Below are 23,451 nucleotides of genomic sequence, written 5' to 3' on the forward strand. Positions count from 1 at the left end.
ATTGCAACTGATGAGGGACAGAGGAATTGCCATATAGATCAGATCTGTGGTCTATCTAGCCCAGTACACTGTGTCTGACAATGACCAGCACTAGATGCTTCATAGAAAGATGCAAGAAAACTCTCATTAGGCAGATGTTGGGTGATCTGCCCTTTATATTACATCTCCTCCTAATCCCTAATCGTTAGTGATTGACATACACCCTGATGCATGAGGTTTAATACTCCTTTAAAATTTGTTAGGATTAACTTTTATAACTCAGGACGTTCTTGTTATCCATATAAACGTCCAGTCCTTTCTAAATCTTGTCAAGGTTTTGGCCTCAGCCACATCCTGTGGCGGAGAGTTCCACAGCTTAATTATGCATTATGTTTAAAATTATTTCTTTTTACTGGTTTTGAATTTGCCACCTTTCACTTTCATTGAATCTCTTCTGGTTCCTCTGTTATGAGCTAGGGTGGACAGAAGCTCCTGATCCACTTTCTCAATATTATTGATCATTTGATATAATTTTATCATGACCCCTCTTGTCCATGATGCAGATCATTACTTTGGCTTGCATATACCATATAAATTACATTGAGAAAGACATTTCTAAACAGAATAATATTTGTTTCTCACCTTTGGATTTTATAGTGGTTATTCTCCTTTTGCTTGTGTTCCTGCAAAACAAAGTGATATTTACATATTCAGAAGATGGTAAAACAATATTAAAAGTTTAGGAGTCAAGTTAATGCTTCTTCCCAAGTTAAGATAGTAAATTTACTAAGTTCTATAACTGCATCTCTATTTTTTGGATAAAAAACAAAAAGAAAGTGTTCAAGGCATTTTAGAACACAGGATGGTAAAGTTCAATGCACAGCAATGACATTCAGGGCTAGATCCTCACCTGGAGTAAAGCAGAATAGCTCCATTGAAATCAATGCTGATTTACCCAGCTGAGGATCTGGCCCTGAATGTTCTTGCTGCGCATGAAACCTTTACACCTTTTAAAATACATGATGGGAAAGAAAAAAAAAAAGGACACAAACAAAAACAAATTTCCTTATTTCCCTTGTTGCCAAAACTGTTCTTAGAACTTAGCTACTGGGTTCCCATAGCATCACCCATGTTCCTATGTAAATGTGCCGCCTTTCGGCCGCCTTTGATCTACCTTGATGCATATGCAGTTGCAATTCTGTTCTGTTAAATGACTGATCTTGTGTCTAGAGCATCACAAACCCTTTTCAATCTCTCAAACAAGCTGGAATCATTTTGATCTTTTGTGTGCAGCATGTGTATTGTGTTGGTGCTGTGAAATAATCACATGGGGGCAATGATGTAGGAGAATTAACTGTTATATTAACAATCCTGTGATAAGCACTAAAAAATAAAGCTTCAGTTGATTTTCATAAGGAAGACTGAATAGGAGATATTTGTGATATGGCTGTTCAAACTGTTGAAATATAAACAAATGTCAATTTGAAACCTTCACAGCAGTTAAAACAGGACTTATTCTTAAAGCAATTATGTTGAGATTTTATACACCTGTAGTATTCCATTAAAGAAAAAAGAGATCCTAAAGATAATGATTTAAAGCCAAGGGTTTAAAAGAAATATTCTAATAACTATCACAGGAAAGTCAGTGAAAGATCCTAAATGTCAAAACATTTGTACAAATAATCTCTGAGTACTATTTTATACGTTTCTCTGTCTAATTACAGAGGCTGACACTGCAAATTCTCACACAAGCAAGTAATCCCACTGGTGAGTAAGGGCTCAAGAACAAGGGCTACGTTTACTACGATCTACTAATGAACAACTGAAAAGATAAACTTAACTGAAGAGCAAGAGGGGAGTTTCATTACACTACAACTATAACATGTTTTACACTTTTAAGTAAAAGAAATACGTTGTGTTGTGTAATAGGTTATTTTATATTTCTGTTGAACTTGGGCAAAAATCCTAGAAGGTCTATAATATACTAGCTGTCCTTACTAAAAATGTCTCAGTTAAAGTTCAACCAAAATATTAAACTGAAGAGTTTACATTCACATATGTTGTATATTACAAATTAAAAAGAACTGTTTAGTTACCAGTCGATACATCTTGTTGAAGCAAATTATTTTAATTTATTAATCTTACAGCATTAATCTTACATTTTATACCATTCAAACGAAATCCATCTGAGACCTTTAGTCATGAATTTAAAAAACTCTCTCTCACACACACACACACACACACACAGCAACCAGTATAACATTTTGCCCTCAAGGTGAGGTTCATTAGACATTCAGCTTTACAACCTCAGCGCCAGTTTAACTAAGCACTTATGCTGATGGCCATCCCTATTCATTTAGCAATGAACTTAAAGGATGTACCTAACTTTAAGCACATGCTCAAGAAGGGGTCTGCACACGTTGCTGAAAAGGGGCAGCTTGCTAAATCTGGGGCTAAGGGTTTAGCCCTGCAAGGTGCCAAGCACCCTCAGCTCCCATTTAGTTTAGGAGTTGACAGTCCTCAGTATAGTTCAGGAAGCACCCAACACCTTACAGATCCAGGCTACAGAAATGGATTTCAGGAGATGCTGTTCTGGTTGCAGCATCATTTTTTCCTGGGACAGAATCAGTTGCCACCTGTTGCTGAGTGAGGTGACTTCTGTGACGGACTGTGCAAGAACCATTTCATCTTTCATGTATTTCAGCAAAGCAAAATCATCAGTTGTTTACACTCAGTCTGCTTCTTCATCTTCCATTATCAATGAAAGAGGGTTGATTCTTATCACACCAGGGTAGAGCATTCAGGATGCCTCTCTGTGCCTGGCCTTTTTTTTTGCCTGGCCCAGCCCCAAATAAATACAAGACAGAACTGATCATCTGGACCCAGATTCTTGAGTATGCCTGACGATCACACTGCACAGCTTGGTAGTGTGGATGGAAAATTGGCCTTTACTTTCTCCTAATTCTAAGCTAGCTGGGTTTCAGTGGTCCCCTTGCAGAACTTAAAGCAGCATGAAGCCAGCACTATGTTATGCTGGCTGTCAATGGCCTCAAGGGGATGATAGGGTCAGCGGCAGCTCCAGGCACCAGCGCTCAAAGCGCGTGCCTGGGGCAGTAACCCGTGGGGGGGCGCCCTGCCGGTCCCTGCGATGGCGGCAGTCAGGCAGCCTTCGGCGGCGTGCCTGCGGGAGGTCCGCCAGTCCCGTGGATTCAGTGGCAATTCGGCGGCGGGTACGCCGAAGCCGCAGGACCGTCTGACCTCCCGCAGGCATGCCACCGAATCCGTGGGACCGGGGACCTCCTGCAGGCATGCCGCCAAAGGCAGCCCTGCCTGCTGTGCTTGGGGTGGCAAAAAAGCTAGAGCTGCCCCTGGATAGGGTAGCCAGGGATGATCAGGGCTATAGGGAAGCCACAATCGCAAGACCTTGGCCCCCTTATATGGTGGCAGAAGAGAGAGGAATAGTGTCGGAGCACCCAAGGATCTTTCCCCACTGAGATGATTCTCCCGTGGCTGATTGCACTGACATTAGGACCAGAACCCACTAGCAATATGGCACAGAGCAGCAGCAGCATCAGCAAACCAGGATCTTGGCCTTGATGTAGTAGACCAGAGGATGGACAGCAAGGGACACAGCCACTGAAAAGGGCATCAGAAGAGGCTTGGTAGAATGCTGGGGCAAATTTGGAAAGTCTTTTCTGAAAACACTGGCATGTAAAAAAGGCTGGGGTATCGTTAGCAAATGGAAATGGGAGACCAGAGGAATGGACAGTGGAAAACTACTGACTGTTCTGAATTCAGAGTTGCAAAAAGAAAATGTGACAAGCCTCATTTCCTAAACAGCCTCCTGAAATTAAATGTTAGCCAATGCAGATAAAAGATACAAAAGCTCTCTGTATTCCAGAAGGTTTATATTCTGAATCAGCAAATACAATTATGACAGTCATCATCCACACAGGAAGCATATCATCATCATCATCCAAAACTGCTAGGGAAGAACTGTAAGAGTCTATATAAAGGAGATAAGTTGAGGCAAATTTATAGACTCGTATCTCTCTACATGCTTCAATTTCTCTAAAATGCATCCCAGCATGGAACCAAAGATGTCAAGGTTCTATCAAAAAGTAGTTTAAGTTCCAAATGCCAATTTCCTCATCTATTTTTCTCTAGACCAAATCTCCTATTTTGATGCCTATTTAATCTGATAAGACAAGGGCCTATATGGAAGATGCTCTGGAAACAAAAAGGAAGTGAAAAGTGTCTAAAGAAGAATATTTGTCCCCATAAAGAAAATTTCGAGAGAGGTGGTCTAGATTCCCCTTGGTACATACTAATAGAGTGAATCAAGTCAAAGAAGTTTCAGTGAAAAACAGAAAATTTTCTTTTATTTCTGTGCTGGATCTCTGGCAGAGAACTTGTTGAACCCTTATACTGTATGTTAAGTGAAAACAAAAAGATCTTCCATCAGAAAAACAAACAAAGCTGAAAAGGACCTAGTTATAGAAACATTGATATTCCATAAAAATATGCCTGGAAGTAGATTGGCTAATCTTGTAAAAGAGCTTGAAGCCTGTGTGAATCTATCTTGCAAAAGCATTGTTGAGACACAATACCATGCGGCAGACAAATAGAATTGTTTCTTTTTCACAAGGCAGTTCTTAGTAACCCTCCGAGTGAGAGATAGCAGGTATAGAATTTCTTCCCAACAATGACTTGGGGTGAAGTTGTGGTCCTTCTCCAAAATTACTCATTTTTCAAAAATGTCTAAAAAAGCTTATCACTGATAAAATGTAAGTCTGACTACTTAATTCCAGTCTCCAGACTGTGACAAAGTATCTCTATTCCTGGGTGGTCAGATATTTTTTTCTGTGAATTAGAATAAAAACTTGCTTCAACTTGGGCTATTATTTCCTCCTGAAAAATAACTCGTTCAAGATAGGTGCAGCTGATGAAGAAATTTTTCTGTACTTTTAATAAGCATGAAAAAGAACAGTTGGCTTACTTAAAATTGATCATTTTCTGAAGAAAAACCGGATAAATGTACTTCAGGAAGATCAATGGAAACTTAAACAGAGAGAATTATGACATGAATCTTGCTTCTATAAACTACATCCAATAGTAATTTCATTAATAATAAAACTGAGGACTACATTAAAACTAAGGCTTCCAAGTGCAATCACATTTGAATTATGATATAAAGATCTATGATAAGACAACCTATGTTTAAGACCAGACTCTCTTTCTAGTTATCAAGCTGGCAGTGGATGGCAGAACATTTTACCCTCACACACTACACCTGCAAGAACTGATGCACAAAGGCTGACATTCATCCAGGGCCCATACAAGGCCTGCTGTACCATTTAAACCCCACGGTGGGGCTGTGTAAGGGGAGCATGTGATGTGGGTGCAGAGAAGGCTTCCATTTTCCGTGTATAGTAAAGGGAATCTCTCTGCCAGTCCTCAATAGGCCTGAATCATAGGGGAAGAGGGGGTGTAGGGACCATGAGCCATCAGATCTGCATTAGGGCATATCTCAAATCCTCTACACAAAAGACTCAGCGGGGCAGTGGTGGCTATTGCACACAGTGGTGACTGAAGAGCTGTGAGTTTAGGGTGTGTGGGAATTTCTTCCTTTCTACTACCACTTAGTTCCATGCACAATGCTCATGTAAGTCTAGCTTTGTGCTGGGAGGGATGAATTTTCACCCAGCGCATCCTGTTTCCTTTGCTAACAGCAAAACCACAAAATATAAAATGGAGAAAGAAAAAAGTCTCAGTAACTGTGTAGAACTAGTATCAACTTGCTTTTTATAGAAGTTTCATGAAAGGTCCTGACTAGTCGACATAAGATACTAATGATATAAATAGTGAAGATTTAGAAATCATGCATTACAGTAAGTTTTGCATGCGTCATGCTTACACTACATCAGAAATATAGCCCTGAAATCAATTATTTATAAAATCTTTACTTCTTTGCAAAGAGCTCAGAAGATTAAAAGCATTATAAAATGATGTTAAAATAAATCAGTAATCAAAGCTCTTAGTTAGGCTTTCATTCTCTTATGTATCTCTGTGGATAAGTGTAAATATGATAAATGATCTAAACTAAATATACTCAAATCCTGTTACTTTCAAGGTTCTGGATCATTATTCAAGTCGATGTAAACTTTCTAGAAAATATATACACTTAATAACCTCATACCTAAACTCTGTAGCATCTCCTTAGAACTTCAGACAAAACGAAGAATTTTCTTACAAATCAATTAAAAAATTGACAGGAACTTAAGAAAACTGAAATTAAGGGCCCCCAAATAGTATAAATTATTAACTTGAAAAAGCAGGATGAAATTGGGAAGCTGTTTTAATTTAGCAAAGTCTGAGTGCCCCCTGATGGCCAAACTGGCTACCTACAATAAAGTATGCTGTGGCATTTAAGATTGCATGTTAGTTACTCCCTCATTATTAAATACTTCTTTATAAAATAATTAAGAAGATGAATTGCAATTGGCAGATTATTTACTTAGAATAAACACAAAATTAATAAAAATGCAACTTTTGCTTAAGAAATAGTTGGTACAGAATATAATGGATTTCTTCCAGAATATAATTTAATCACAATTAAAAATACTTTATAGAGTGTTTATATGTTGACAAATTAAAAATCTTATATGGTTACCTTAGTCTACAATTTATCTTTAATCTTCAGATCATTCTGAAATGTGACAAAGCAAACAAGCCTAAGAAAAATAAACTGCCCGCATCAAAATACAGAATTATCCAGAATGCTAGTGACCTCCACTGGCTGATTCTGTTGCTACAGGACTACAAAATGCCACACACATCGTGTTCTGCCCTCTGCTTTAGAGAGATTCAGTCATGACCTTTTCTCCCAAGTAATTATATTACTTAACACATTCTTTTCTTTTGGCAAAATATTATACTCTTCAAACTAAAGTTACATCTCAGAGAGTTTAAACATTCTTGGTAGAGTAAATGAATCCAGGAAAAATAGTTTTATAGCTAAGGGAAAACATGACAATATTTGTGGGAGAAGAGGAAGCTATGGCATGCACCTCTGAACAAAAGGGAACAAGTGGTCTTTACTCAGAGAGCAGCTTCCTATTAAGACTCACTCCTTCGTACATTATGCCTTTCATCCCCACTCAACCACAAAATGATTTTGCTGTAGGAAATACAATAGCAGAAAAAGATTTACATTGAAAGAATCTTTAATAATAAACTGTTGCAGATCTGCCTACTTCCCCATGATTTATAATACAATAAATATCGGATTCTATTAAGTCTCATGCACTGAAGACATTGCACTGAAAAACTGAATATGAAAGAACTCGATTCTTCCCATCTCCAGTACCATAATAGTGAAATGAGCATGTATAAATGTGCTAAGAGTATCTCTTTGCATCTTTTATAGCTTGTGTGTATTAATCTGTAAAGCTTATTAAGAAAGTCATTGCTATGCAAAGCAGCACCCAATCTCTTTCTCTTGCTTTTCAACAGAGTGCAGTGTTTAGCCAATAGGACTGGTCCTCTGCCCCTCATTCCGCATTCATAACATGCAACATTTGCACAATGTATCTCTCAAAGGCTGCTGAATAGAAAGCCTTAATACTCATGTAAACAACTGCAAACCAATTACTTAATGAATCAGGCCCACACATAATGAGGTGCCAGACAAAGAGCTATAAATGCATTTTTGCGCCCAAGCCTCTGCTTTAAAGTAAAATCCCTCAGCTGTAGTTTGGGCTTAACTGGCACATCATAATTATTGTCTCTAGGACATCAGAGGAAGCCATTTTTTTTTATTTAGGTCCAGCAGGGTCTTTTTCGAGGTCACTCATCAGCTCAGTGACAAGATAGAGCAAAGAAGAATTTTTTAAAAAGTACCACAGCAGTACTACACTGTTATGTTTATTCTCAAGTACTGGTTTCGAGACCACTTGTAAAAGCAATAAAGCACAAGAAGTGACTGCAATAAGTGGAATCCTTAAATGTAAGCCTCTAAGAAATTTCACTGCATCCCGACCACAAATAAGCAACCACCTGAGCTCTCTATTTCCCATTCTTTCATACTTCTTTGGCTACTTTGCGCTTCCAAATATCTTTGTAAGACAGATGTCAAGTGTCCAGCAGCAAGTGTTACTAATAGACTTTATCTTGAAAAGGCACTATTTATTATTTCTAAGTTATTCGGGAAAATAACTTTGATACTACTTTAAAAAAAAACTTTAAAAATATCTTAATCCAGGATTTAGTTCTAAATGGTTACTTCTAAGAGACCAAAGGCATGAAATTATAAGGCAAAGTCAATGGTTTCCAAAATCTGCCTAGTGTGCATATGAATTTGAAAAGGTAAAATTAAGACTAAAGAATTGTACATGAATAGCATTTAAATAAATGTTGAAAGTTGCCAACACACATTATAAACCAGCACTGTAACATGCTAAACAAAGTAAAATTAATGCTTGAAAATATTTTTGCATAGTTCATTTAATTGTACATATTTTCTTAAAAGACCTAAGACCTGCTTTTTTATAATCACATTAAGGGCCTGATCCTTCTCTCACTGAAGTCAATGGGAGCAGAGGCTAACCAAAAATGTATAAACAAGGGGCTTTTAAAAAAATTATATAAACGAACTCATTGGCACTTCATAATATTAGGCTTTATTTGCTTAGAGTATCAGCTTCCCAAATAGAAATTAGGTTACAATAAAGGAAAGTTTAATCATCTTAAAATGGAAAGTTTTATTTTAAACAAAAGCAAAAACTTACTTTGTCAATATTTTACACAAGTCTTAATCATTTCACATTAATTAACGTTATTGCACTGGAATAAGAGAAACTCTTGTGATTTTTTAAATGAAATACAAATCAGCACAAAATAAGAAATTCAGATTTCTTCTAAAATTATCTTGGAACTGTTTCCTTTGACAATTAATGTCACCAATAAAATCATTATGAATATTACAAAGTACAAAAGGATGTAAACATGCTGTAAATTTAGATGGGATTAAATAATTCATCAAAATGTTTTAAAGTATTTTATCGGCTGTCATAAATGGCAGTTTTCTGACAAGGAACCACATCCTAACAGAACCCACTTACTGTGATGTTTTAATAAGCATCTAGATAACAATCTAAAGCCAAGCTAAAATTTCAGGAGATAGTTGTATTATATTCCATTTTCTACTGTTTCTTGACCACTAATTTGACTGTCACTGTTTGATTAGTATTTCATGCTGATGACAAATTCAAGGAACATCTAACATCACACTGCTCAAAGAATCAAAAGGAACTGCTGCAGTTTTACCAATCTAAAAAGATAAATTGCACCTTTAAGAAAAAGGCAAGGTCATTAATTAAACATACTCAATTTGAAAGTAAAAGAAAAGAAAGTAACAAATACTCTAGCATCAAATACTTTTTAAAAAATAGTATTGCGCTACAGTTAGTTTACTTCTCAGCTACATCTACAAGAAGAAACATGCCACTTTATTTCTTCAAGACTTTATGTTTTATGTCTGCCCTTTTCCTGACAACTTCTATTGTCTGGTCTCTAAGTAGCCCTACTGAGAGCAGCTGTACACGCTAATTTGTGGTTCACTGAGATGTCAATTGAGTCTTAAAATGAGAAAACAACAGCTGCAAAACAATACCTGACTTTGGTGCAAATATTTTCTAAGGTGTACTAAAGTTTAGGTTGTTATACTGAATAAACACAAATACAAACCTTAACCCTTGTACAAGTCACAAACAAAATAATATATATTCAGAGTTTTATTCATTTTCTTCTGGCACTTCTTACTCTGCTAAAGCCATTCAGAAATGAAATGCTCTAATGACTTTACCTTGACAAAGGACTTCTTCCTTCACTAGATGAAAAACTAGCTTCAGAACTGATTTTGTTGATTTCCTTGGTCTTGAAACTATTGCTACCGATATTCAAACCTGTGGTAAGTATAAACACCAAATGTAAACATTTAGCAAACACTTAATTAAAAGGTAGTCCACACAGTAACTTTTGACTTACAGAAATCAATGGAAACAGATATTATTTAAGCAACAGAGAACAAGAAGGTGTAATGGACTCTGAAATCAATACTGCATATTATAAAATAACTGTTCACTATGTGTTTTTCTTGTGATATTTTGGAAGAAAGTACAACTGAAGAGTATCAAAGAGTTACCATTTTAAGGGTCTATTTTAAAAACGAACAGTGACACAGGAACAGAATGCCCTAGCAAAATGTGTCCCGGATATTATTTTTAATAAACAGGCCAATTCAATCTCCATTGCTTGGACCGGGACACTCCCATGAGATAAGTTTACTTTATTTGTTAAACAAAATAAAAACATCCTCATCCCTGACCCACAAAGCTCAGCCCCTTTAGCACATGGGACTCCCTTTAAAACCTGCCCATGCCATTCGTTTATCAGTCCTAGCCTCTTTAAATCTGCGAAACAAGGAATTGACTCATACTTTAGTTCTGTTCCGTTTGTTTTTACATCTGAGGTTTTATTGTCATGACTTGGCAGAACTGACAACAGTACAACACACAAGCTCCTTCGGACAGGCAGAAAGTTATCGGTAGAAATAATTGCACACGATTAGTGCATTTTTGCACGTTTTAACTAATTTTAGAAAAATAGCCTTTGGGGTACTGAGATTCTGTTCCAATAGCTGTACTGCATCATGTGTCAACTTAAGCAAAATCTCACTGTTATGTATATTTTCTCTCAATTGTTTTCTTTTCCCTTTTCCTGAAGTCTTGTTTACTTAGGCCACTGGGTAGTGAGTACATTTCTATTTGCCTTCCTCTTCCATTCGGATTATTTTCAGAGGCCTACAATTCTCTCTCTGTTGTGCTATGTCATTCCCGCTCCCTCTCAACTTCTATAAAATACTTAATGTTGTGACTTAAATAGACAAGAAACTATGTATTTTAAGGTTCTTGTAATGGTTTGCTTTTTTCTACATGCCTCACTTCCCCTCTGTGCTTCAATGAGTACAAATTGTATACCAATTTAGTTCCAACTCATGAATCTAATCAGGCCTTTTCTTAAACATTTCTGAACTACAGGGCTTGAGGCTCAAATTACAGAACACTCACTTTAAGGCTTCTTTATATTGTAAAGTGGATTTGGTGTAAGTGAGACTGAAGCCCTAAACATTATTTAGGTGAGATACAACTGAAAACCAAAATATGAACAACTGTAACTCTTACCAACTTCATTCTATCCCCCAAAGAATAACATAGAATTTCTAAGGCTCTGACAGTTTCCCCCCTTACAGCTGGATGTGCATTTCATAATCAGACACAGTTTCTATAACCTGAATCACGCATACAAGTCTGTTAACAGATTTAAGATACACAAACCCTCCTCACAGTGTGTCACGCACTTCCAACAAAGAGGCCAAAAAAAGAAGAAAAATCTTATTCACGGGGGAAGACGAGAGGAGGTAAAGTCTAGGAGTTCTAGTGGCAGCAGTATGGCACTTCACGGGGAGAAGTCTGACCACTTTCAAAAGAGCTGGTGACACGAAAAGAAACTTTGCTGTGAGGGAAACAGTGAGGGACACATGCAGAGAAGCACATGTACCCGTGGGAGATCAAAAGAGGAGTTCCTGGCTAAGAGAGTGAAAGCAGCTAGAGCTGCAGGCCGTAGTACTGGAATCGAGACAGGCACACATCAAGAAAAGAGGGGCTTTTATTTTTGAAAGCTTTATAATGTTAAGTTGTTTATTTGTATGTTTCTTTGAGCAGTGAAGTATTACAACAATTTTAATCCAATTTGGATGAGTTATGTCTCAATGGAATCACTGTATTTCTAAAGAGCATAGGGGAAAAAAACAGAATGAAGATTTTGGCTTTTTTTTTTAATTAAAAAATATGATCTTAAGGACTTTTAGGGTCAGCAAATCTTGCATATGCAGCAAACATTGTAGGCACGCCTCGTTTATGGGAACAAATGGGGTGTATTTTCAACAGAGATCCAATAGGGAAATAAAACGTGGTGCTCTGCCCACAAAATAAGCTCCACTCTATCGAATTAAATGCCCGTGAGAGCAGGTCATGCAGATGTGCAAAATATGACTGGGCATGTCCTCTGAGCTCCTTGATCTTGGCTCCCAATCAGTATGGCATGAATAGGCCCATGGGCTCTGCTAGCCTCCTGGAGTTGGGAGGAAAATATGTGGTAGTCTCTCCCAAATGCTACCCCAACTGTGGCACCAAAATAAGACCGCTCGCAGTAAATAGTGCAGATCTGTGATGCCCTTCTCTCTTTTCTTACGCGAAGAATGAGATAGTTAATGTCACTGGGCATCTGAGCGAACGTCTCACTGAGAGGACTGGTGCAGTTCACACCTCCCCGAGCTATTGTTGTACGCTCTCTGCAGACTCGCATAGAGATCTTTGGTGCTGTTATACTATGTTCAGTTTTTTGAAGTTTTCTTTGCAACCATGACAGCTAGAGACTTCCTTTGGTTTTTGTTTTACACATGAAAGCTAAGATTCAGCAGAATAAGGCAGCAGCTTGAAAGAGGTGTCGTTACGCCATACCGCTATTCAGCGGCCAAATCGGAGCCCTGATTTTCAGATTTATGTGAGCACATGCAGTAGGCAGGGCTGAAAATTAGAACCATGTGCATCCATGGAACATAGATTTGGGGGAAGGGGAGGGAAGACTTCTGATTGCTCAATTAACTATTCTCACCAGTAAGGCAACTGCAGCTCAGAGTGTCATTTTTCCAGACCTTTTAACTCCTATTGAAGTTATAATAAAATGTAGTCCCGGCAGTTCATCATCTAATAGCAGTAACCAGGGATATTAATGTCAGCTTTAACCACATACTGAGCAAGCAGGATATAAATAGGTTGGATGGGTTCAAATCTTTACATTTTCCCACGAAGACCTTTACTTCTATAGTAGCATCATTGTATCACCACCACAGGTCAGCGAACACTACGTATTAGGCTAAATATGCTTTTTGGATATTCTTAGAAGATTTGGTATGAGTGCTGGGGAAGGATGGAGTGCTAGACCTAGACTATCCCTCATTTCAGGCTGGAATTCTGCAAAGAAACCCCAACACCTATCCAGGTTCAAAGGAACTTTTTAAATGCCAAGGAGCAAATGGGGGAGAGGAGCAGGGAACTTTTGCGACTCTGCCATCTTCTGGTTCTCCTCCCACCTCTTTCATTGCTCCTTCAGTGTCTCGTTTGGTGAGTCCTCATCTCCTCCTTCCCTCTTTTGGTGGGAGTTCCATATGGCTCCATCCTAGGCTCCCTCCTTTAAAGCTCTTGCACCCCATCTTTGGAGGATATCAGCAACTATGGCTTCAACCACAATCTTTGCCCTGCTGACTCAAATCTACTTCTCTGCTCCAAACCTGTCTCCATCTGCTCAAACTCTTTTCAACCAGTCTTTAATATCTCATCATAATGTCTAGCCATCAACTGAAACTTTATACAGTCAAAAATGAGCCCTTGTTCTTTTCCCACCCATCTCCTCCCCTCTCTTGTCACATCAGGGTTGTCAGATGGGCTTCATCTTTGACTTGCATATCTCTTTTTTTATCCACACATACAAGCCACATCTATTTGCTGTTCCATCTTCCTGTGCAACCTTTCAAAATTCCAGCCTCATTTTTCTGTCCACACTGTTAAAACTCAAGTCCAAACCTTCAACATCTTGCATCTTGAGTACTGCCTTCTGCACTGCTCTAGCATCAACACTTGCAATCTTACCACCCTCACCAGACCCTTCAACCATTCTTTGAATCGCTTCATTGGCTTCCTCTTCTCCACCACATCAAACACAAGCCACTTGTCCTTCACCCTTAAGGCCCTTCATAGCTTAGCTCTGCCCTGCTTTTCAATTCTAATACAATATTGTGCCATCAATCCCACTCTTGCCCTACCAATACCAGCTTTCATTGCCCATGTTTTCCTCAAGCATTTGTGTACTTTCTTGCACTCCACCCGTTACGAATGTGAGAAGTCCCTTTAAAATCTAAATCTAAATCCACTACATTATCTTTCTTCTAATCCTTCCCTAAAACTCATCTCTGCTGTGATGCCTACAAAACGTTTGATGGGGGGATGGCTAGGCAGTTGCTAACGGCTTATTATATAAACATGATCACTTTGCTCATACCTCATCTTAACCCCCACTTGGTTGTGGAATCCACCAGTCTCTTGTCATATGCCAATATTTTAGGCTGTTATGGGAAATGTCTTTTATTACAAGCGTACAAGTGCCTAGTACAATGTGGCCTTGATCCATAGCCGACAGGGTTTATCGCAGTGCAAGTAAGTATGAATAATTATATGCATTTGTAGTGTTTCGTCATCGAGACAAAACATCGGTAATCAATGCATTGTAAAGGCACAAAATCTAAGATTTAGTTGCTATGTGGTCTGTTAAGAGAGCAGATCTTTAAGAACAGCCAGAAAAAGACTTAATTTTTGTGTTCCTTATAGAACTGTGGCTTAGTTCAATACTGTCCCTGAGAAAATAATCCACCATTGGCAATCACACTTCCCCAGTAAAACAGATCATCATATCTAAGGCTACATGTGAACTACTGCTAAGCATGTAAGGCTTGCTATATTTTCCAGCATAATCATTGTCCTAATAGGTTTCTTATTCACTGTATTGTAAAACAGCTTCTGTACAGTAAAGCAAGCTTTGGGATAGTATGAAACACTATATAATACCAAATTCTGTACTATTCTCATGGGCTAAAACTCTAATTCTAGTACACTAATGATATCATGCTACAGAAATCCCTCAACTAAATTAAATCTGATTAAATGCAAAAAGCTGTCCTAACACTAGGCTGAACAGCACTCAAAAGTCAACAAAAGCAAAATTTTAAAAAGAGCACTCAACCATATGCACTACAATGGTGCCTTTAATTATGTAATGGCATGCTTTTTCTTAAACCATTCAATACAATATTTTTTAGAGACTTAAAATGTGTGTGCATCTTAGGTAACATGCAACTACCAATTTAAAGAGTATCATTAAGCATATACACACACACACACAGGGCAGAGTTAAGGTTGCACATTCACTTTTGCTTCTCCTGCCTTTTCAGTGCTTAATTGTACAACTTTAATACTTAGTTACCATGGGACCAAAGACAACTTTTCACAAAAGAAAAATCCATGAAAGGGGGAAATGGGGAGGAAAACAGAGCATCTCCACAAGGAATTCTTTCCAAATTGTTCTGTAAGGTGGGGGGTGAAGGAGTGGGATATATGTTCTTTCCCCAACAGAATTCAAAGACTACTGTTGCTTGGGGATTCCATGGAGGCCAGGGATCACCCCTCCAAAGGCTCTGTGCTTTAGCCCTGACATGGGATCCCTGGAGCCCCCAGTCTGTCAGTGCCACACTAATGAAGCCACACTACCAGGACCTCCTCAACTGATAGCTTCCCCAAGACCCCTTTTAAAGTGGGGGAGGGCTGTGGAAGGTTAGGGCTATCCTATCCTTTCTCGTGTAACTATGGAGGCCCAGCTGGGGAACAAAGTACATATCCTCAGCTGTACCTGTTCATTGCTTGCCACCTCCCCTTGTGCATATTCCTGATCCCACACAGAGCAGGGTGGTGGGGGACACTGCTGCAGAAGTGGCTCACACCAATCCCTCCTTCCTTGTACATGGGAAATGGAGATCCCCCAGGCACACATTAGGACAACATAATTAGGACCACAGCGAAAGAAAAAACTGCCATAGCTTTTCAAAACCACCCACATCCCAGCACCACCACCCACAATAATCCCAAACACATGTAGCCCCTCCCCGCAGCACACCCCACTCATTCACCACCTGCACAAATCAACACAATCTCTCAGCAAAACACACACACACTCCCCGACCCTCACTCATACTTACCATAAAACCGTAAACTAGATCAGCAAAGCCAGGGTGTGTATGGGGTCATCACTACTGTGCAATTAACATTAACTAAAACTATACACAAACACAGGTAAAATGGGGAGAGAGGGGTGGGGGAAGCAGTGGTATTTCAGCAAGCTGTGTCCACACACCCAATCTGCACCCCCTTCGGGTACCCAAAAGAAACGTCACTTACAATAGTTCTTCTTCGTAACGTGATTATCTTTCTCCTTTCTTGCATGCTTTGATCAATATCAGTTAGCAATCTTGATATCTAAATAGTCACCTTCAAAGTTAATCATCCCTTGAAATGAACACTATCAGAAACCACTGACAAACCTTACAGCTTTAGTTACCTTGTTAATTATTATAGATCATATATAATTATATATCTATATTATAGATCATTATATAATATATATATGTAATATATAACATATATAATGATCTATAATAATGTATATACTATTATAATTATTATTTATATTACAGTAGCACTTGGGGGCTTGATTGAGCTTGTGCTTTGCTAGGTGCTACACAAACGCAATCTAAATCACCACCACTACAACTGATTGTGATTGTTACATTTTTGGTAGTCTCAAAAGTGTAGTCAAGGATTAAATCACCACAGACTATTATCTACCCTAACCCTGGTAGAAGTGCGCTCCCCAGTGCATGCAGCTGCTGTCTGTGCTGTTTTGTGGGGAAAACTTTGAGTGCTGTCAATCCAATACCCTTTTACAAGCACTAAATTCCCTTAATATAAAGGCAGAGAGAGAGGGAGAGAGGCAAACACACAGGGTGAGGATACTTCCAAAACTCTGATGGGAAATGGGTCCGCAAATAAGAATCTTATGTGATACCTTCAAAGAAGCAAAGTTAGAGGAAAATAATTTCCCCTTTTTAAAAAAATATCAATCACAGGATTCACGCTCTGGAGAATATAGAGCTGAAGGAAATCTCAGCATTAAAACACTGATAAAACACTTTAACAGTGTCCAAAAGCAGGCCAATACCCAACAAAGAAACATGAAAGTATCTGTTCGAGTTTTTTATTTTAATGAAGAGAGATATAAGATGCCTCTAATCATAACAAGAAGCATAAACTGACAAAGCTTAAAGGACATGCTCTCACAAAAGCAAAAACTTTCAAAGATTGGCCAATTCAAAAAAATCCCAAGAGAAAAAAAAAAAAACCCACTTGGGAGAAGACTGCAAGATCTAACAGGCATTTCTGCCTAGATGTCAAAACTAAGCTCATGTTTCATACCAAAACATTTCTGCAGCTAGCAGCCAAAACTTCTCTAGATAGCATGTGTGACCTGACCTGCCCACTGCAGGATTGTCAGACACAACAGTAAAAAAATGCAATCCGCAGTCATTTACACATGAACCTTTTCATAATAGTGATTCCTAATGAAATGATATCAAATGAAACAAAAAAAGTTCGGAAGACTTATTAAAGCCTTTATTAGTCCACTCCAACTGGAACCCCCAAGAACCTTTTAACTTCACGTTCAAAGAAGGATCTCACCAAGAAGGATGTGCAGGCATGGGAAAAAAGTTGGCAGGATGATTGGCTCGTTAAAGGCAACCTGAAAAGCAAAACAATTGGATTTGTGCCCTTTTATCTTCTTTAGGATGTGAGAGGAAGGCCTAAATTTAAGATTTTTTCCCCCTGCCTATTCTTACACTAGAAATTTGGGTCTTTTTTACTCTCTCTGGGAAGACTGTACGATTATGACATTCAAGATGCCAACAAGTAAAAACTGATGACTGGAATAAGGAAGTAATTTATATTCAAACTCTTTGAATCTTTGTTAAGATCTCTTTAACTCAAAGACACAATCAAACATTTGGGAGAGACGCTATCTTTGTTAAAGACTGAACAATCCTGGCCTTTCAATTAGGCGCAGAGTTGGCTCACGAGGCACAAACAAGACCTCCAAGCAGTCCTCCAGCAAAACCAAGCACAACAGATTTAATATTCTCCATATTTCAAGCCTTTTATATGCTTCATAAAGCAGCCACACACACACACACACACACACACACACACACACACACAAGTACAAAGCCTATATTTGACAGTCTCTCTAAGGTGAAAATCTTTAGGAAAGAAACTAGAATGGAGGATGAATCCATAGCATCCACCAGTTTATTTTTGTACAACCTGATATAATATGGATCAGTCACTATGAGTATGTCCACACTGCAATCAAAAACCTGCAGCGCAGAGTCTCGGAACCTGGCCACCTTGGGCTGTGGGGCTAAAAACTGCAGTAGATATTGCTGCTTGGGCTGGAGCCCAGGCTCTGAGACCTGCCCCCATCACAGGGTTTTAGAGCCTGGGCTCCAGCCTGAGCCAGAACATCTACACTGCAAGTTTTAGCCCCATGAGCCCGAGTCATCTGACCTGAGCCAGCTGCGGCCATGCTGAAGGTCTTTTTATTGCAGTGTAGATATCCCCTATTAGATCCAAATGTTTACTCATTCTGGGCCAGACTGTGATTCACTTGCTCATGCCGTATAATACTTTATACCATAAGTAGTCCCTCTGTAGTCCAAGTGGAGTAAGGAGCTACTTAGTAGAAGGGTATTATAACATGGCCCTCTGTGAGCTTAAGTCAAGGCTCTCAGGAAAATGACTTTCTATGTAAAAACCTTCAATTTTCTCCTTTCGAGAAGGGTTTAAAAAGTCCACTTCTACTATCATGGAGGGGCAGGTGAATTGCTCACATCTTCTCCATAATGCAGGGTTTGCCACCCAGAGAGGTGCTCTCTCTTTGGAGGGATTTGATTTCATGCAGCATCACTTCCTGACAGATGCACAGCAGTTTTTCCAGGTGGAAGAGCAGGGTGAAGTGTGAGTCGTCCATCGTAACTAGGGCCATCAGAGGCAGACAGCTTGAAGCTTCCTTCTGAAATGAAGGTTCCAGCAGACTACTGAGAATGGCTGACTGGCTAACTGCTATGGAACCCTTTGAAAACCATTTGGTTTACACTCATTAACCTCAGAGACATACCCCTCCTCCCACTCTAATGACTCGGTTCATCCAAGCATCAACATCAGCTGCAGGAAGACTTTCAGTCTCATGGTCCAAAGGGTCTTGGCACAAAGAATGACTCTGCCTGAGTTGATGAATCGACTTCTGTGCCCTGGCCAGCAATTTCTGATGCTGCTCTAATGGTATTGAGATGGTACTATTATTTCTGAGATACTAAAACTAGGGAACCTAAAGCACTTAACAGTTCACTCTGTTTAGAAGACGAATCCTATGAAGCACTTTCAGGTTACCACTAGGAGAGGCTTAAGGTGCTTCTCATGAAAACAGATCATCTCTGTGTGACCCCTAGCACCCATACACATCACGCTCGACTCCAAGACAGAGTATATAGCAGTCACACTCATCTTCCTGAAGCCACAGACGCTCCTTCACAGGTGGCATGGGTGAAGAGAACATTTTGGAACAAAAGCAGAAGAGGAATAAAACAGAACTGCCCGGGAGCTTTGTCAGATACCCATGAAGCTTCAACACAGACGTCATAAAAAACACGCTGAAGCCCCTCCCCTCAACATTGGCAGTAAGGGCAAAAAGACCATCAAGAGCTACAATGATTCCACAAAGCCTCAAGTGCTTCTAAGGTCTCAACACCTTGTTGCAATGAATCCCCATTGGAAAGGGGTGCATTGAGTGTTCAAGACTGAGCTTGGATGCATTAAGCTCAGTATACGTAGTACAGAAAAACTGTAACAAAGTATCAGACATGAACCATTAAAAACAAACAAAACAAAAAAAAGGTTAATCTGAGCTCAAAATTTCTCATAAAAATAGACTGAAAATGCTAGTCTAGGCATCAAGTGGGCTCAGTGTTCCGGTGCCACAAAACCTGGAGTGTAAAAGGACAAACACACAGACAAAACTTACAGGTACTTTATTAAAAAACTAACAGAAGGGTCAGGAAATCAACAAAGGCCAACTGAAACCTGTGGCAGATCATGGGTTGAAGATGTATCGCATCTGAAAGAAGTAACCTGGCTTTTAAATGGCATATCTCATGCTCTTAGAAAATGACAGAACACTAGTTGACGAAATCATGCTAGAACTGGCATGGAAAGCAAAACATCAATCAGCATGAACTGATTGTAAAACACAGGGGGCAATTCATTAAAATGATTTTTCCATTATTTTAGTAATTGAATAATGATTAAAGCTTCTTGGTAGTTTCACAAAAGAGAGAAATAGTAATATTTGTTTTTAAGTTTGACATGATGAACATTTAATAAGAAAACAATAAGGGGGGGAGGGGGGGAGTTGTCTGCTTGCACAAAGAGGTACATCCACTTTTGCCTGCACTTGCAGCACAGCAACCCAGTCTTTGACCTACCCAGCGCCCCCTAGAGTGCTGGATGCTAGCACTTTGACTCCACACTTGGGTCAGTAGTATGCAAGACTGGACCCCAATCAAGAGAGTCTTTTAAATACGATGGTACTTAGAAGGCACCTTTACCCCAGAGGAATCTATTGTACAAAAACTGTTTCAGACCTCACAACGAATGTACCTTAAAATGAAAAGAAACTGAAAAGTGAACTGAAAGGTTCTCGAACTACTAAGGTGCAAATTCAGGATTCTGGTTCTCCTCAAGGAGTTATTAGTGATGTAATTACACAGAGAAAATGAGCATTCTTTACACTGGTCTGTGTGTTAGTAATATCATCCACTCTTTGCAGGAGAAACAGTGAACCCAGAACTTGGATCTTAGTAGGTTTAACTAACCACCCACCCATGTTTTCAAAGTGCATTTGTCATTTTGAGGCTACACATTAATTCTGTTAAAGTTTAAGGTTCTTAAACTGTGTTTTGTTTTTTCCTTTCTAAAATTCAGTTCAGTTATTCTGTTAAAAAACAAAGCCATGTTTGGATACAGGACAGAAAAAACACCACACAAAGCCAGTAAACTTAGATATTTTCCCCTCTCTCCAAAAGGTCAAAGTATGCCTTTAATTTGTCTGTTAAATAAAGGGAAACCACTCTTAGGGTGAAATCCTGGAATACAAGGAGTAAGTCTTTATATTTGAGCTATAAAACAAAGTTCAGGAAAGAAATGTAAAAAAACCTCCATAGAAGCATGAGTTGTTCTCCTTATGAAAGAACACTGTTTTTATATTAAAAAAACAAGCCTGAAAACCAACAACAAAAACTGTATATGCACATGTCTGCCTCATCACCTCCATATCATTGTATATATACCCGCATAAATATTGAGCCATACACTTGAATTTATAATGAAGTAGTCCGCACTTTACAAAATAAGGTAATACATTTAGACAGATTACAAATACAGAGTTCTGTCCTGAATGCTAGCGTATGCTATTGATACCTTAAAACTAAAAAAGTAATGATATTTTTCAAATTCCATGTAAACAAACACAATACATCTGCTACAGGGAGATCTTAGCACGTCTTGATAAACCTTATTGATAAAATGTTTAAATGACCAGACAGCCTTTATAACAGAGGCACAAGCAGAGTTTCCTGTCTAGCACAGTTTTTTCTGCTCTTATTCTAATGATACACGTTCAATTACTACAGAAAAGAAAAGAATCAAATCAGAAACATCTGTAGTTTGCCATATAATTACTGGATCTTCCCCATGGAGACTGACCTTTGTAACACCGATACTAAGACCTCAAAGGCTAAATGACAGAGGATATTCACATGGTTTAAATGTATAACATGATTACAAGGAATTAAATAGGCACTGTTATTTTTCCATCTTGGTTTATGTTAACATAAGCGTGTACTTTATGATCTTACATTTAATCTCTGTGCTCAGTATGTAGTAGCAGAATTTACTCACTATTAGTGGATCCACAAACCTCTGAAATGCAATGTTTTGATTATATAATAAAGTTGAATACTGTATTTGAGGCTATTATGCAGCCATTACTTTTACCTGTAATAGGAATCTTTTCTGCCAAGCTTTCTTCCTTGCTCTCATCTTCACACCAGCTTGTGACTTCTGTATGTGAACACACAATAATGAAAACACATTTCAAAGCCACAATGATCAGACTGCTTTGTTTTCTTTTAAGCCCTATTCCCTTTAATTTTTCACTTTTGTTATCTCTTATTTATTGATCTAAACTGTCCATTACAGTTCTTAAAAGAGGAGCCTACTGTGAACTTTAGTCAAATATGATGCTACTGTGTCTCTGTGTAGCTTCCAGAGAAAGCAGTGAGCTAACCAAATATCTTAAATAATGTAAGTCGTGATGAGACTTTTAAAAAAACAACAAAACCCAAAATCTATAAACACTACAGTCTTGCCCAATAGTCCAAGAGCAATAGTATACATTATACTGGAAAATTAATTAGTTTAAATCAAAGTATCTCTCTCCTCCCTGGGTCAGACTAGCATGAATTTAGGAGATCTAAATCAGTTTGTTTATGTTTGCTGTGTAAAGAGGACTGCATCCTAATTGCCTGTCTCTTTTAGTCTTTCATGTAAGGAATGCTCTGAAAGCATACCAAGCAAGTTACCATATTTTAGTCATTGCAAGAGACTACATTATATTACTTTTCTTTAGCTAAAGATATTAACCAGACTTTTATAAACATATTCAATTCATAACTTCGAAAATGCAATGCAGCTTTTCTTGTCATGAATTTTTCACTTCCAAAAATGAAGGGGGGGAAAAAAAGTCTATTCCCCAATCTGGGTTTATAAGTAAACAATACTTACCTAATTTTGATATGGCAAAATGTGTTTTATAAATGGTAGACAGACCTCAACACAGGGCTTACATTTCTAACTTACATTTAAAAAGGAAAAATAGAAATCTAGTCATTATAGAATGCTCATTTAAAATAAGTGAACAGAAATAATAATTACTACTAATGGACATTTGAGAATGTTATATTACCCCACAGTAAATACAAAAAAGAAATTTGTTAATTCATCAGAACTGCAGTAATATACACAGTTTTTTTACAGACTTTGGTATTATATATATATATATATATATATATATATATATATATAATCTTGAGACACTGAGAATGACAATAACTTTGAATGCATTTGTTTCTGTGGATCTTTTAACATTAGTTACCTTGTTCCCTTGTACCAATGCTGTCAAGCCATTGAGCATGTTTTGTTTGCTTTATTTCCCCATTGTCATTCAGAATTGATGGCAAGCGGTAAGATGATTCATTACTATGAATAGATGACCTATCACCACACTCTTCCGGAAGGACCTCTCTCAATAACAGCGTAACCTACAGCATTTAAAATAAATAAAGTAAATAAATACATAAAAATAACTGCAGCACACTATTATCCTTAGTCTCAGAACTACATTCTTTTTCAACATAAATGTAGGTTAATCTTTACTTAACAATATAATCTGTTGTCAGGATATTTGTTTTTAGATATTAAATTATCTCTGAGTTAAATTGCTCTTACTTTACTTCATAGTTTAATTTAATTCCTAACACAAACTTACAACGCCTTTTTTTTTTAAGGAATACATTTTCCA

General features: G+C 38.2%; 1 protein-coding gene across 3 annotated transcripts in view; it reads right to left on the reverse strand.

Moving 5' to 3' along the window:
- The window catches only part of KIZ (kizuna centrosomal protein), an 88,997-nt gene that overhangs the window by 4,215 nt on the left and 61,331 nt on the right, over positions 1-23,451 (reverse strand). For all 3 annotated transcript variants that reach the window (XM_054024281.1, XM_054024280.1, XM_054024279.1), the window contains 4 exons: positions 23,026-23,191; positions 21,867-21,932; positions 9,845-9,944; positions 622-662 (listed from right to left, as the gene is read on the reverse strand). In XM_054024281.1, coding sequence (XP_053880256.1) covers positions 622-662; positions 9,845-9,944; positions 21,867-21,932; positions 23,026-23,191 — 373 coding nt within the window. The remainder of the gene's footprint in view (positions 1-621; positions 663-9,844; positions 9,945-21,866; positions 21,933-23,025; positions 23,192-23,451) is intronic.

This window comes from Malaclemys terrapin, chromosome 3, assembly GCF_027887155.1.
Source record: "Malaclemys terrapin pileata isolate rMalTer1 chromosome 3, rMalTer1.hap1, whole genome shotgun sequence".
NCBI lineage: Eukaryota > Metazoa > Chordata > Testudines > Emydidae > Malaclemys > Malaclemys terrapin.